This window comes from Cnephaeus nilssonii (genome assembly GCF_951640355.1).
Source record: "Cnephaeus nilssonii genome assembly, chromosome: X".
Classification (NCBI taxonomy): Eukaryota; Metazoa; Chordata; class Mammalia; order Chiroptera; family Vespertilionidae; genus Cnephaeus; species Cnephaeus nilssonii.
The window spans coordinates 122,906,817-122,923,074 of NC_137071.1; the positions used below are offsets into that span (position 1 = coordinate 122,906,817).

General features: G+C 38.6%; 1 protein-coding gene across 1 annotated transcript in view; it reads right to left on the bottom strand.

Moving 5' to 3' along the window:
* Positions 1-16,258, bottom strand: part of FAAH2 (fatty acid amide hydrolase 2) — a 47,564-nt gene that overhangs the window by 13,380 nt on the left and 17,926 nt on the right. The window contains exons 5-8 of the mRNA XM_079765093.1: positions 14,735-14,854; positions 6,438-6,573; positions 4,697-4,814; positions 928-1,047 (exon numbers count right to left, since the gene is read on the bottom strand). Of these exons, the coding sequence (XP_079621219.1) occupies positions 928-1,047; positions 4,697-4,814; positions 6,438-6,573; positions 14,735-14,854 (494 nt within the window). The remainder of the gene's footprint in view (positions 1-927; positions 1,048-4,696; positions 4,815-6,437; positions 6,574-14,734; positions 14,855-16,258) is intronic.

Here is a 16,258-nt window from a genome sequence, read left to right on the forward strand (position 1 = left end):
CCTGACCGGTTTGGCTCAGTGGATAGAGCATCAGTCTGTGGACTGAAGGGTCCCAGGTTCGATTCCGGTCAAGGGCATGTATCTTGGTTGCGGGCACATCACCAGTAGGAGGTGTGCAGGAGGCAGCTGATTGATGTTTCTCTCCCGATGTTTCTAACTCTCTATTCCTCTCCCTTCCTCTCTGTAAAAAATCAATAAAATATATTACAAAAAAAGAAGTGACTTGCGATTTGAATTTGGGTCTGTCACACTCCTAATGGCCAGCATATGTAAAAAAGTTAAAAGACTTGCAAATAACTTTTCTATTTCTTCATAATGTCAACTTATTACTCTTAAAGAATTCATATTTAATATCCGCAACAGGCCTGAAGAAATCATAAATAAAGCATCTTTCACAAGTACCCACATCAGCTTCCAAACTTAGCAAATAACAGGAGGGTGAAATTACATTGTAGAAAAGCAGATAGCTGTGTGCATAACCCTAAAAACCTCTGATGGGGAGGCAAAGTAGGATCTTGATAACTGGGGTTACCTAATCACTTTATGCTTTACTGAAGCCTGAATGCTCTGATACCCAGCACATGGTATAATGGAATAAAACTCACGCCCCTGTGCCTTGTCCATAATGTTACCTCTGCTTGAAACACCTTTTATCACTTCTTTACCTGATTAAGGCCTCCAAATTATTCACGTATTGGTGGATAGCAACTCCACCACCAGGTAGATTTCCCTGGCTTCCACATAGAGATGGGCCCGCCCTCTCTGATCCTACAACCATATATGCTTATAGTGGTATAATCTTTAATTATTTACCGATGTCACCTATTTGCTTATTAATTTCATCCCTCCATATTGAAAGCATATGGCCCACAACAGAAGGTCCGTAAATATTTATTAAAAAAGAAGGAAGGAAAGTAGTGAACATACCGTCCCATCAGGTCCCTTTGCTGACATCATTGTGACCCATAACTGGAAAGAATACTTCATTTGCTTTAGTTTAACATGTTGAACTGAGGCTCCTAGTGTATTTTCCAGGTGATCCACAACCTTAGAAAACGAAGATAAAACAATAGACAAACATGTTTAGGAAAAAGAGATGTCATTGGAGAGTGGTGTAAGCAAGATGGCTGACAAGAAAGTGCTAGGCCCTCATTTCTTTTCTTTTTTTAAAATCTATTTTTATTGATATTTATTTAGTTAGTTAGTTTAAAATATATTTTTACTGATTTCAGAGAAGGGAGAGGGAGAGAGAGAGATAGAAACATCAATGATAAGAGGGAATCATTGATTGGCTGCCTCCTACATGCTCCTTCCCTACTGGGGATTGAACCCGCAACCCGGGCATGTGCCCTTGACCAGAATCGAACCTGGGACCCTTCAGTCCACAGGCCGATGCCCTATCCACTGAGCAAAACTGGCTAGGGCTGTTTTTAGAGAGAGATAGAAACATCAAAGAGAGAGGAACACCACCACTACCACCACCACCACATCACCCTCATCATTGATCCGCTGCCTCTTGTACACGCCCTACTGGGGATTGAGCCCAGAACCCAGGCATGTGCCCTGACCAGGAATGGAACTGGCGACCTCTTGGTTCCTGGATTGATGCCCAACCGCTGAGCCACACTGGCCGGGCTAGGCATTCATTTCATCATGGAAACACCAACATACAGACCAAGACCAAAGGAGCTCTGTGGGGCCTCTGAAAACCAGTTAAGAAACTTCAGCAATAAAACAAATGACCGAAAAATAAAAGCTGCACTCAAAATGCTAAGAAATCTCATGGTAACTTTGCTCATTCTTGTCCCATCGCTTTCCTGGTACAGTGCAGACAGATTGGGAGGAAACCACCCAACTACTAACTTCTACCTTAGGATGGAATGAAAAGAGGAGTGGCATTTGCTTGTAGAGTTCTGGTTAGTATAGAGGCAGCCTGGAGGCGCTGGTTTATCTCTTGCCTGACAGGAGCACTGATGGGAATAGAGGCATAGTTTGTATATCAGGTTGGAAACTATCAAAAGCAGTGGTTGGAGCTGTGGCATAAAAGAGTTGCAGGGTTACCGCACACCTGTGGGTGTCTGGGTATAAGATATTACAGGCAGAGCAATAATATAAACCAACTAAGGGCTTGAGAAGAAGCAAGGATGAGACATTTTAGGGAAATTAAGACATTAAAAAGTAGTCATATGTACAGAGGAACTGGATTTTAAAAATGTACAAGCCCCAAAAAGACCCATCTCCACAAGTTTTGAGAGAACAGGTAAATGTGACACCACCAATGGAAACAAATAAAGCTCCAGCAAGTGACCTAAAGAAATGGAGACCAATACAATAAACTGTCAGACAATTCACAATAATCCTTTTAAGGAAGTTTTATGAACTACAAGAAAACACCAAACAGACAACTAAACAAAATTAGGAAAATAATACATGAACAAAATGAGAAGTTCAACAAAGAAACAGCAACAATAAAAAACCCAGAAATTCAAAAATACAATGATTGAACTGAAGAAATTCAATAGAAAGTTTCAAAAGTAGACTTGACCATGTAGAAGACAGAATCAGTGACCTGAACATTAGAAATTACCCAGTTAGAGGAGTGTGAAAAAAGCCGATGGGAATTATGGGGCACAATGAAAATAAACAAGTTTCATATTGTGGGAATTCTAGAAGGAGAAGATAAATATAAACGGACAGAAAGTACATTTAAAGCAATAATGACAGAAAAATTCCTAATCTTGGGAAAAGAAATGAACATCCATACTCACGAAGCCCTAAAGATCCCATATAGGTTGAACACAATTAGGGCTACACCAAGATGGATTATAATTAAGTTGTTAAAAGTAATATGCTAAGCGAAATAAATCAGTCAGAGAAAGACAAGTATCACATGATCTCACTCATATGTGGAATCTAATGAACAAAATAGATTCAGAGACAAAGAAGCATGGAACAGACCGTCAAATCTCAGAGGGAAGGCGGGGGAGGATGGGTGGGTGGGAAGAGATCAACAAAAGAACTTGTATGCATACATGCATAACCCATGGACACAGACAGTAGGGTGGTGAAGGCCTGGGGGGTAAGGGGGATGGGCTAGAAGGGGTCAATGGGGGGGGACATATGTAATACTTTCAACAATAAATATTTTTTAAAATCAATAAATATAGCCTTGGGTGAGGATTTAAAAAAAAACACAGTGTTGCCTGCCCCAATTTTTTTTTTAAATCAGTGTTGGATATAATACTGAATGCCAACTGGAATTGAAAAATAATTAAAATAAAAAATAAAATAAAAATAAGTGTTGGAAAAAAAGTTAAAGAGAAAGAAATTTAAGATTAGCAAAAGCAAAGAGAGACGTTAGATACAAGGGAACTCCCATAAGGCTATGGGTGGATTTTTCAACAGAAACTTTTCAAGCCAGGAGAGAATGGATTCCCATGTCTGTCTTAGTATATTAAAGCGATCTTTTTAATTTTTATTTTATTATTTTTAAAATATATTTTTATTGATTTCAGAGAGGAAGGAAGAGGGGGAGATAGAAACATCAATGATGAGAGAGAATCACTGATCAGCTGTCTCCTACACGCCCTCTACTGGGGATCAAGCCCGCAACCCAGGCATGTGCCCTTGACCAGAATTGAACCTGGGACCCTTCAGTCCGCAGGCCGATGCTCTATCCACCGAGCCAAATCAGCTAGGGCTAAAGCGATCTTTTATAGCACTCAAGTTTATAATTGTCTTCCTTTAGGTTTCACAGATATGTTTCAACTAATTTGTAAGTGTTGTAAAGTCATTTTTTATTAGTTGTTTCTGGTATATGAGGATGATTCTGATTTAGGGATTACATGACTTTAATCAAGACACTTGTTAACCTTACTGTGAGAATTTCACATAAATTTTCTTGATGTTAGAGATATAAAATTACATGTTTTCCAAATAATGATCTGTACTATTTTTAATAGTGCCATGTTTATTTACTGTCTTTTTTAAAAATGTATTTTATTGATTTTTTACAGAGAGGAAGAGAGAGGGACAGGGAGCTAGAAACATCGATGAGAGAGAAACATCCATCAGCTGCCTCCTGCACACTCCCTACTGGGGATGTGCCCGCAACCAAGGTACATGCCCTTGACCGGAATCGAACCTGGGACCCTTGAGTCCGCAGGCCGACGCTCTATCCACTGAACCAAACCAGTTTCGGCTACTGTCATTTTTTTAAAAAGTATTTTTAAAATTTGACAGGGTTCTTCTTTTTATTCTTCTTTGAATGAGCTTTTGCTTTTAAAATGACAAATCTGTTTCATTATTATAGAAGTATTTAAAGAATAAAAACCAGATTAGAATTGTTACATATGCAATGTGATCTCAATTATAAAAAATTTACATCTACACATAAGCATATAAGAATAACTGGACAGATATGACAAAATAGTAATAGCAGTTACCTCTGAGCAATTTCGTTCTTTGCTGTATTATACTTTATTTTTAAATGTTCCTTTTTATTATTAAAAAAACATGTAAAACATAAAAAATAGCTATAAAAATCACACCAAAAGTTACTTAGTACAACTACTGTGATCATCTTAATCCTGTATTCTGACACAGAAATATCTGGTAGACAGTAAAGGAATAGGCTGAGAATGGCATCTATTGGCCTAAATATGAATTCCATTAAAGAGATTCTATTTATAATTACCTTTTTCTGAGCCTGAATGAGTTCTCGGTCCACTTTGGACATTAAAAATGAGCCACCATCATGTTCCATCCAGTAAAATTTCAAGCCCTTTAAATGTACCTTTTCATCCAGTTTTAATCTGTGGAGGAATAAAAAGAAACTGGTATGAACAAATTACTTATATATACACTCACTAGTTCAATCCTAACAACTGAGTATTTGCTTTAGTGGGGCTCCCCCCGCCCCCAGAATTTTGTGCCAGAAATAGTGATAAGCCTTTAGAATTCATACTTTCAATTAAGAATATTACTCTGCTTACATGAGAAAGGACAGCATAGAATGGTCAAGACTGAAGATGGAGTAAAAAGTCAGAGGGCTCTAGTGAGAAATTATTGTAGCCTATGCAAGAATTATAACCATGGTGATAGAAATGTAATGATGTGGGAAATAATTACGAGGTAATCTTCATTGGAGATTGCTTAGACATAGGAGTAATAGAGATGGGGAACCAGGCTTTTGTGGCTGGGTTGATTATAGTACAGTCACTGGAACTGGGGAAGAACAGAAGTAGCAAATCATTTTTGTGGGGTTTGGACGGAGAACGAAAATCCGTTTTAGACACACTGAGTTCCAAGTCCTTGGGATGCCCAGGATGCTGGTTAATATACTCCTGTAGCTAAGGTGAAAAGAAGCAATTGGAGATGTATATTTGTGAATCCTCAATGTATGGTAGGAAATTGAAGTAGCAGGTGTAAATGGAGTCTTCCTGGGAGGTTGGGGAAAGAGAGAAGAATGAATTGAGCCAAGACCCTCTAGGGAAGCGGTCGCCAACCTTTCAGACCTCACGGACCAACCAGTGGTCCGCACCACTGGTTGGCAACCACTGCTCTAGGGTACCAGTATTTTAAGGATGAACCACCAAGAGAGATAAAAAGGAAAAGGCATAGATGTAGGAGCTATATCAGAAGAGTGTGAAGTACAAAATCCTAAGGTAGAGATTGATTCAAGAAGGAAGGAATAGTCAATAGGGGTCACCAGTTATAAGATCAGAGAACTTGACCAAAAAAATTATAGCGGTGGATAGGTGAAAACCAGTATGTAGTTCAGGTATGTTTAACCAGTAATGGAAAAAAGATCTGAGAGAGTACTGGAACATGCGATCCGGAGCATGGGTCAAAGTATTTAATACCAAAGCAAAAAGAAAGACATTTTATGTACTCTAAAGGGGAAATGAGAAACTAATGGCTGGGGAACTAGAAAGTTTGATGTAAGGAACTGAAGAAAGTTCCACAGATTGCATTTTCTTGGTAAAGTAGAAAGTGGGACCATTCATTGCTGCTGTGCCAAGTGTAAAAAGGAGCTATAAAGGGAAATAGAGAGATTTCTAGGCTGTATCAATGTCCCAATAAATGTTTGGAAAACATGTGTGGTGACCGATAGAAGAAGTACCAGAAAGGCTTAATTGAAAGTGGGATGTCTATACATTCAAATCGCCAAATGAACGACAACAAGAATCCAACTGCTTTCATCCCCAAATAGGCCTCCCTTTGCGTAATATTGTCACGCAGTAACTTATTTTTACAAACGATCTTCCCAGTTTGTGCAGCATGACATCCACCTGCACAAAAACTCTCTCGCAGAAAAACCAAAGACCCATTCTGTGGTGGAGGACTAAACGTTTACCTCGATGTCTCTAATAAACGAAGGGAGGAGGGCTGTCTGGACAGGAAGGAGAGAAAATAAAGCAAAGCAGCTAACGTACTTTTTGACTCCAGGTCCTGCCATGACCCTCAGCATGGGGGCCAGGTCTTCAGCATAGCGGCACATGGGACCAGTGCACTGAAACAGCTCCTGGGCTCCCTTAGCCACAGGAAACTGACCGTTGTTGGAGACCACACCTGAAAGGTTAGACACTCGGGTTAGCTGTCCAGAATAAGACACGGTCCCTCAGAGGAGGAGAATCATACGATTCTGAGCTTTTTCTGACCGACTTACTTCGTTTAACGTGATATTCTCAAGGTCCATCGGTGTTGTTGCAAAACTGAAACTCATAGACACAGACAACAGTATGGAGATTGCCAGAGGGATGGGGGTTGGGGGTAGTAGGTAGTAAAAGAGGAAGGGAAAGTGGGCCAAATACACGGTGACGAAGATGATTTGACTTTGGGCTTTGGGCACATGATACACGATACAGATCATGCATCATAGAAATATACATTAGAGCCCTAACCGGTTTGGCTCAGTGGATAGAGCGTCGGCCTGCGGACTCAAGGGTCCCAGGTTCAATTCCGGTCAAGGGCATGTACCTTGGTTGTGGGCACATACCCAGTAGGGGGTGTGCAGGAGGCAGCTGATCGATGTTTCTCTCTCATCGATGTTTCTAACTCTCTATCCCTCTCCCTTCATCTCTGTAAAAAAAATCAATAAAATATATTTAAAAAAAGAAATATACACTAGAAACCTATATAAACTTATTAACGAATGTCACCCCAATAAATTTAATTTAAAAAGACATGATCTCTGAATGTTGTATGGCATCATGTTTAATCTTTCTTAAACTTGGAGGGTTGAACTTCCAGAACAATATCTAACGGGAGCAGCAAGAGCAGACATATTTTTCTTGTTATTGATCTTCAGAGGAAAGTTTTCAGTTTTCACCAGTAAGTATGATGGTAACTATGGGTGTTTTCATATAGGCCCTCTTTTTTAATATAAAAAAAAATCATAGTGTTTACTGTTTGACAAATACTCTTTGAGGACCTTTACAACATTAACTCATTTAATTTTCATAACAACCTTATAAAGTAGATATCTTGGCTATACCCATTTTACAGATGAGACAATTGAGGCAGACATTAAGTATCTGTCTACTAGTAATATTACATAGTTACTAAGTGACAGAATACCTGAAGTCTAGCTCCCCAGACTGTTATTAATCACTAAACCAGTGACTCTAAACTTTTGGCTTTAGGTTCCTTTTAAACTCTTCAGAATTATAGGGGACCTTAAAGAATTTTTGTTTATACAAGTTAAACATATCATATTTAACATATTAAATAAAAACTGAAAAGATGCTAAAATATTTGTGTTAATTTAAAAAAATAACAGTAAACCCATTATACGTTAGCACAAAAATATTTTATAAAAAATAACTATATTTTCTAACACAAAAATATATTTAGTGACGAGGTCATCCTTTTACATTTTTGCAAATCTATATAGTGTTTGATTTAAAAGAAAAAAACCTGGATTCTCATATCTGCTCTGCATTCTGTTTTACAATGTGTAATTTTGTTTGAAATATATAGTGAAAATCAATCTCATAATTCAAATGACCTGCCCAAGGCTATATAAAGTAGTTTGTGGCACAGTGACCTAAAATTCAGTTCAAATTGGTCCGGTTCTCTTTGCACTCTACCATTTTGATTCCAATCAAGCTGGCTGAACACATTGAAATAAAATTAACTTCCAAAATAATTATCTATGACTTCTAAGGAGGGAGATGTATAATATCTCACTGCCTCATCTCTAGGACCTGCTTCATTCCAGAATGAAGTTAAGGGCAGAGAGAACCAATAGGCAAGGGAATAATTTTTAAGGGAAGGGAGAGGAGGAAAAAATTCACATATAGAGTCTTCGAGATCTTCTTTGAAGGACTGTGTGTTTTCCAGTTTTATTTGCTGGATTTTATCTCTCTCAAATCTTCCCCAATTCTATAAGCAGACTTTGAAATGTTTATATTTGTAATTATGTGTGTAGTTACATGTGTACATCGTCAAGTCAAAATAATATTGAATGTAACCTGTAATTGAAAAATAAAATTTAAATTAAAGAAATAAAGAAAATCAACCTCATACAGATATTTATTTGAAAAGGCAGTATTTTAAAAATCTTAACAGATAATTTTTCATATTCTCTGTTCATATTATATCAAATCAGGTCAAGTCCTGTGTCTGATAGGCTATTTACAATAAGAAATCTGAAATTTTATCAATGAATTTCATATTCTGTTATACTAAAATCCATTGGTATATCTCTTGCTCTGATTCAATCATTTTATAAATCATAATTTTGTAATACCAATCATTAGTGATTTGAAAAATATTCACTAAAATACACATTACATATTATGTTCATTTTATATTAAAAAATTCATTCACATCACCACTGATCTCTAAGAAAAGTCTTAATTATTGCAAGACTGTTAAGCTCATGGTGGTAGATGTAGCTTTTCCAAATTTCTAATTTTTGTTTGTATAAGGTTCTTAAAATGCATGAGTAAAAGCCCAATCCAAAGTAAGAGATAACAAATAGTAAGAGATAGACAAATTAATCTGTTATATGTATTTTAAAAGTATTTTGTCCCATTTGACCCAGTGATCCCACTTCTAGGAATATATCGCAAGAAACTAGAAACACCAATCAGAACGGATATATGCACCCCTATGTTCATAGCAGCACAATTTACCATAGCTAAGATTTGGAAACAGCCTAAGTGCCCATCAGCAGATGACTGGATCAGAAAACTATGGTACATCTACACAATGGAATACTATGCTGTGGTAAAAAAGAAGGAGCTCTTATCATTTGCAACAGCATGGATGGAACTGGAGAGCATTACGCTAAGCAAAGTAAGCCAGTCAGAAAAAGATAAATATCACATGATCTCACTCATTTGTGTGAATATAATGAACAACATAAACTGATGAACAAAAACAGATCCAGAGACAGAGAAGAATCGATCAGACCGTCAAACCTCAGAGGGAAGGTAGGAGAGGGTGGGGGTAAGGGGGAGAGATCAACCAAAGGACTTGTATGCATGCATATAAGCCTAACCAATGGACACAGACACCAGGGGGGTGAGGGCATGAGTGGGGGGCGGGGGGCAACAGGGGGATAAGGACACATATGTAATACCTTAATCAATAAAGAAAAAAAGAAAAAGGTAAAATATAAGTATTTTGGAAATTTTTTATTCATAAGAAAAAAATGACTGATGGTTACCAGAGGGGAGGACAATGGGGGGAGGGCTGGGTGAAAAAGGTGAAGGGATTAAGAAGAACAAATTGGTAGTTACAGAATAGTCATGGGGATATAAAGCATAGCATAGGGAATACAGTCAATAATATTGTAATAACTATGTATGGGGCCAGGTGGATACTTGAAATATTACGTGGACTACTTTGTAAAGTATATAATTGTCTTACCACTATGCTGCACACCTAAAACTAATACAAAATAATATTAAATTTACACTGTAATTAATAATTTTAAAAGGACAAGTGAATCAATGAAAAGGATCAGGAATGTATTAAATATATAAATGCAGATTGAACTGTTTGAAGGTGCCAATAGTAGCCTACTGCATGCACTATTTTTACCTTGCTTTTTCTTACTTATCCCTGTGGTGACATGAATTTGTAGTGTCTACAGTGTAGTTGTTGAAACCAGAAAGATTAAGAAATATCAAATAGGACAGCAGCATCAGGGTAGCATAGGTTGTTTTTATTTTCTTACCTTTTATTACAACTAATTAGATACTGCTTAACTGAACGAAATGGCCTCGGCACATTACACCAAGGGACATGGAAGTTTTCTAACCCACCTTTGCATCTAAAAATAAGCAAGAACTTGGTAAGGACTGTGGATCCAGGAGAGTCAATGAGGATGCCCCATTCTAACTCACTGTGATGTGTGTGTGTGTGTGTGTGTGTGTGTGTGTGTGTGTGTGTGTGTGCGGGGGTGGGGGGGTTAGGGGGGGCTGGAGAGTGCAAACCTGGGCAGATACCCACTGGCAAGACAATTTGTGGCAGTTCAGGTAGGCTGAGAGGAGATTCCAGCATGCAATTGATGCAGGCTAGAGGCAAGATTGGATGCATAGAAAAGGGAGAAACTCATTAGGCAGTCCCCCTTCCCTTAAAGGGCAACACTACAGCAGAAGTGATCACTCCAGTAAATAAGTGTAATACTGTGACCTCATCCACAAAGAAGACGGAAAGTGAAAGTGATGAGTGATTGCCTTGTTACCCCAAATGTGAGAGTGGGGCTAGAGAAACCCATTTCTATCCTGCAGCACCCACATTTCTGAGGAGGGACCTCCATGACAGGGGTGGTGGGGGAGAAAGGGAAGGAATCTGATAAGAATAGCAAAGGGAATTGAACACAGTTCCTGTTGTCTGCTTCAAGACTTCAGCAGGAAGTCCAACCACAAGCCTCTAGGACAGTGGTTCTCACCATTTCTAATGCCACGGCCCTTTAACACAGTTCCTCATGTTGTGGTGACCCCCAACCATAAAATTATTTTCGTTGCTACTTCATAACTGTAATTTTGCTACTGTTAATGAATCGTAATGTAAATATCTGTGTTTTCCGATGGTCTTAGGCGACCCACAGGTTGAGAACCGCTAGCAGGGTTGCCTAAGACCATCGGAAAACACAGATATTTACATTACGATTCATAACAGTAGCACAATTACAGTTATGAAGTAGCAACGAAAATAATGTTATGGTTGGGGGTCACCACAACATGAGGAACTGTATTAAAGGGTCGCGGCATTAGAAAGGTTGAGAACCACTGCTCTAGGAGTACCCCCCCCATTTGAAGATATACCCACAGAGCCCACAGGCACTACCAGAGCCCCAAGTACTAAACCAACACCTAACCCTGTTTTGCTGCTGGCTCCTTGTGTGTGCTTCCAAATGCATCTGCAAGTACAAGGTCCGATAGAAAAGGAGCATGCTAAAAAAACAGGTCAAAATCAATGGCCAAGGAAGGACCACAAACTTAGCTACAGCATCACCTTTGGGAATATAAAAGAAAGGTTTCTAATAACCAGCCTGGTGCATTGCAAGGGAGGAAAAAGCATAGTTAAGTTGGCATCTGCTACTTCAAATGAGAAAGCAGAAGTGCATACACATAAAATATTTAAAAATCAAGAAATAGCCGAAACCGGTTTGGCTCAGTGGATAGAGCGTCGGTCTGCGGACTGGAAGGTCCCAGGTTCGATTCCGGTCAAGGGCATGTACATTGGTTGTGGGCACATCCCCTGGTGGGGGGTGTGCAGGAGGCAGCTGGTCGATGTCTCTCTCCCATCGATGTTTCTAGCTCTCTATCCCTCTCCCTTCCTCTCTGTGAAAAATCAATAAAATATATTTTTAAAAAATAAAATAAAAAAATAAAAATAAATGGTATTATAAAAGTAATTATTATCTAGAAACCAACTTAAAGGCCTAAAATATTGTAACCTAATTAACAAAATATTCAAAATAGCTGGTATAAAAAATTCAACAAGCTACAGAAACTCACAAAAACAATGAAATCAGGAGTAGAATTGATAAACAGGCTTTCTTTACCAAAGAGATTTAAATAATAAAAAAAGGACCAAACAGAAAACATGGATCTGAAGAATTCAATAAATGAGATAGAGAATGATGGGTAGACTAGATAAGAAAAGAATAAATGACTTGAAATATAGAAATAATAAAGTTTGATTAGGAGTAGGAACTAAGATTTTAAAAAAGCAAAGAAGGCCTATGAGAGTTATTGTTTTCATTGAGAAAGGCAAACATTTGATAACTGGGGTTCCAGAAGGATAAGAGAAGGAAAAGTTGGCAGAAAGTTTACTTAAATAAATAATAGATGAGCACTTCCCAAATGTGGGGAAGGACTTGCATATAGAAGTCCATAATTCTAACAGAGCAGTCTATTATATCAATGCAAAAAGACCTCTAAGAATCCTATATAATAAAGAGGTAATATGCAAATTGACCCTAACAGCCAAACAAGGAACGACCCATCGCTATGACGTGCACTGACCACCAGGGGGCAGATGCTCAATGCAGGAGCTGCCCCCTGGTGGTCAGTGCACTCCCACAGTGGGAGCTCCACTCAGCCACAAGCCAGGCTGATGGCTGCAAGAGCAGCGGCGGTGGTGTGAGGGCTCACAGGCTGCCAGAGGGATGTCTGACTGACAGCTTAGGACCAATCCCCTGGGGAACAGGCCTAAGCCAGAAGGTGGACATCCCCCGAGGGGTCCTGGACTGCGACAGGGTGTAGGCCGGGCTGAGGGAAATCCCCCCAGCCCCTCAAGTGCATGAATTTTCATGCATCTGGCCTCTAGTATTATAATAAAACTGTCAAAAATCAATAATAACAAGAGTATTATAGGTAGGTGAGGAGCCATTACAATTGTTACTACAGCAAGGCATGGGGAACCATGAGAGACTTCTATGAGCAATTATATGTCAACAAATTGGATAACCTAGAAGAAATGGATAAATGAAAGAAATCTTGAAAAAAGCACAAAACTGGAAGTATCATGCTTCCTCACTTCAAAATATATTATAAAACTATAGTAATCAAAATAATGTGGTACTGGCCCAAAAACAAACACATAAATGACTGAAGCAGTATTTAGATCCCAGAAATAAACCCAGGCTTATATGGTTAATTAATCTATGACAAAGGAGGCAAGAAGCTGAAACCGGTTTGGCTCAGTGGATAGAGCGTCCGTCTGCGGACTGAAAGGTCCCAGGTTCGATTCCAGTCAAGGGCATGTACATTGGTTGCGGGCACATCCCCCGTAGGGGGTGTGCAGGAGGCAGCTGGTCGATGTTTCTCTCTCATGGATGTTTCTAGCTCTCTATCCCTCTCCCTTCCTCTCTGTAAAAAATCAATAATTTTTTTTTTTAAAAGAGGCAAGAATATACAACGGGGAAAAGAGAATCTCTTCAATAAATGGTGTTGAGAAAAATGGACAGCTACTTGCAAAAAACAACAAAAAAAGATACTACCACTTTCCTACACCACATACAAAAATAAATTTAAAATGTATTAATAGTGGACCATAAACCATAAAATTTCAAGAAGAAAACATAGGCAATAAACTTTGACACTGGTCTATGTAATATTTTCTTGGATGTCTCCCCAGGCATGAACAATAAAAGCAAAAATATACAAGTAAGATTACAAAACACTGCCCTGGCAGGTGTGGCTCTGTTGGTTGAGCATCGTCCCACACACCCAAAGGTTACTAGTTCAATTCCCAGTAGGGGTGTGTATAGGAGGCAGGGCACATACCCAGGTTGTGGGTTCGATCCCCAGTAGGGGTGTGTACAGGAGGCAGCCACTTGATGGTCCTCTCTCACATAGATGTTTCTCTCTCTTCCTCTCTCTCTAAAATCAATAAAAATATTTTTAAAGAGATTACATAAAGCTAACAAACTTTTATACAGTGAAGAAAAACATCAACAAAATGAAAAGTCAACTCACTGAATGATAGAAAATATTTGCAAGTAATATACTCAATAAAGGGTTAATATAAAAATATATAAGGAGCCATAAAATTCAACATAAAAACAATCATTCCAATTAAAAATGAACAGAGGATCTGAATAGACATTCTTTGAAAGAAGACATACAGATGGCCATCAGATACATAAAAAGATACTCGACATCACTGATCATCAGGGAAATGCAAATGAAAACCACAGTGAAATATTACTTCACATCGGTCAGATTGGCTGTTACAAAAAATAAAACAAATAACAAGTGTTTGCAAGGAGGTGGAAAAAAGGGAACCCCGTACACTCTTGGTTAGATTGCAAACTGGTGCAGCCACTATGGAAAACAGTATGATGATTCCTCAAAAAACTAAAAGTAGAACTTACATAGGATCCAGCAATTTCACTACTGAGTATGTATCAGAAGAAAAAAAACCCCAATAATTTGAAAAGACATTTATACCCCTTATGTGCAGGTTTACTTATTTGTTCTGAATTTTGAATTTGTCATCTGCAAAATAGGTATAATTTCTTCCTGAAAGGTTTACTGTAGAGAATAAATAAAATTAGTTATGGTAGACAACTTGTAGAGTACCTGACACAGAGCTGAATATCTTGTAGAGTACCTGACACAGAGCTGATGCTCAATAATAGTAGCTATTTTTAATATTTATAAATATATATGACCATACTTCTAGGTAAGATTATCCTGGTAGGTACCACATTTCTGTGTTGCTATTAATCATAATATTAATATTATCACTATATTAATATTACCTGGGGAAGGTTTGTGTCCAAATATGCCATTGAAGAATGCAGGCATTCGAATGCTGCCACCAATATCAGAGCCCACACCAATCACTGAGCAGGCAGCTGCCAGGGTACAGCCCTCACCACCTATGGGAAATGCAAAATACTCCTTTACAATAAATAAATTAGATTACTATTTGCAAATAATGGTTATTATATTTGCTCATATATTTTCCTTTACCAGAGATCATTATATTCATACTGGAGGTCTGGTGCATGGATTTGTGCACCAGTGGGGTCCCTTGACCTGGCCAGTGGGGATCAGGCCGAAATCCATGCACTGGGCCTCCGACATCCCCTGAGGGGTCCCAGATTGTGAGAGGGCGCAGGCCAGGCCGAGGGACCCCACCAGTGCACAAATCCGAGCACTAGGCCTCTAGTATGCATATAAGATCTTTGGTTAATCTCTTCCGGCCCTCCCCCGTCCCTTCTTCCCTCTGAGATTCATCAGTCTGTTCCATGTTTCCATGCCTGTGCATTGAGCGTCTGCCCCCTGGTGGTCAGTGTGCACCATAGGTACCAGTCAAACGGTCGAACGGTTGAATGGTCGAATGGTCACTTAGGCTTTTATATAGATGACTTTGAATTACTTTCTAGTGTACTTTCATTACATTTTATAAGTTGAGGAAACTGACACACTGACTGCACCTTCATTATGTTACCAAGGTCACATAGCAAAAACTGTCAATGTTCTCTTTGGCTCTAGCTTAAGCACCATATTTTACTAACCCACATATATGCCTTTAGGATTGATAAAAGCCATGTAAATTCTAGTCTCTAATATACTCTCTGATGTTTTCCTCCTACGTCACTTGTTGCGCATTCTTAATTTCCTTTGCTAGATATGCCTCTTTTTTTAACCTTGAAAATGAAAAGTTCTATCATGAGCCCCAATTCATCATCATCAACACACACACACACCTTGTTTTTGTGGTTTTTTTTGCATCTATTCTAATAGGTTATAGACTAGATACTGTACCATGCTTATGATGATAACTTCTAAATTATTTTAAACCCAGATTACTACTCTGTCTTTTATATAGGCTACTTGACAGCTCCATTGGGTGTCTTACAAACATCTTAAACATAAAATGTTCAAAGTGGTATTCTTAAATCATGCTGCCCCCATTTGTCCCTCCTCTTCCCGTTTTCTCCATCTGAATGAATGCCTGTACCATCTCTCTAGTCAGAAACCCTATGATTTTTACTTATCTTTTTACCTTTATACCCACCTCTCCATTACTAATCTATCATCAAGTCATGGCCGATCCAGTCTACCTTTAAGATAGTATATCTTGTGTCCCATCTACCTTTCCCCATCTACACAAACACTAGTTGAATCCACTATCATTTATCTCCTGGACAACTAAAATAGACTTGTAATTTCTCTATTTGCTTCAGTTTTTGTTCCTCTACATTATCTGACCTGGACAAAACTTTTTAATTTCATCACTAACTCCTCTCTGTCTTACTCACTACACTGGGTTTCTT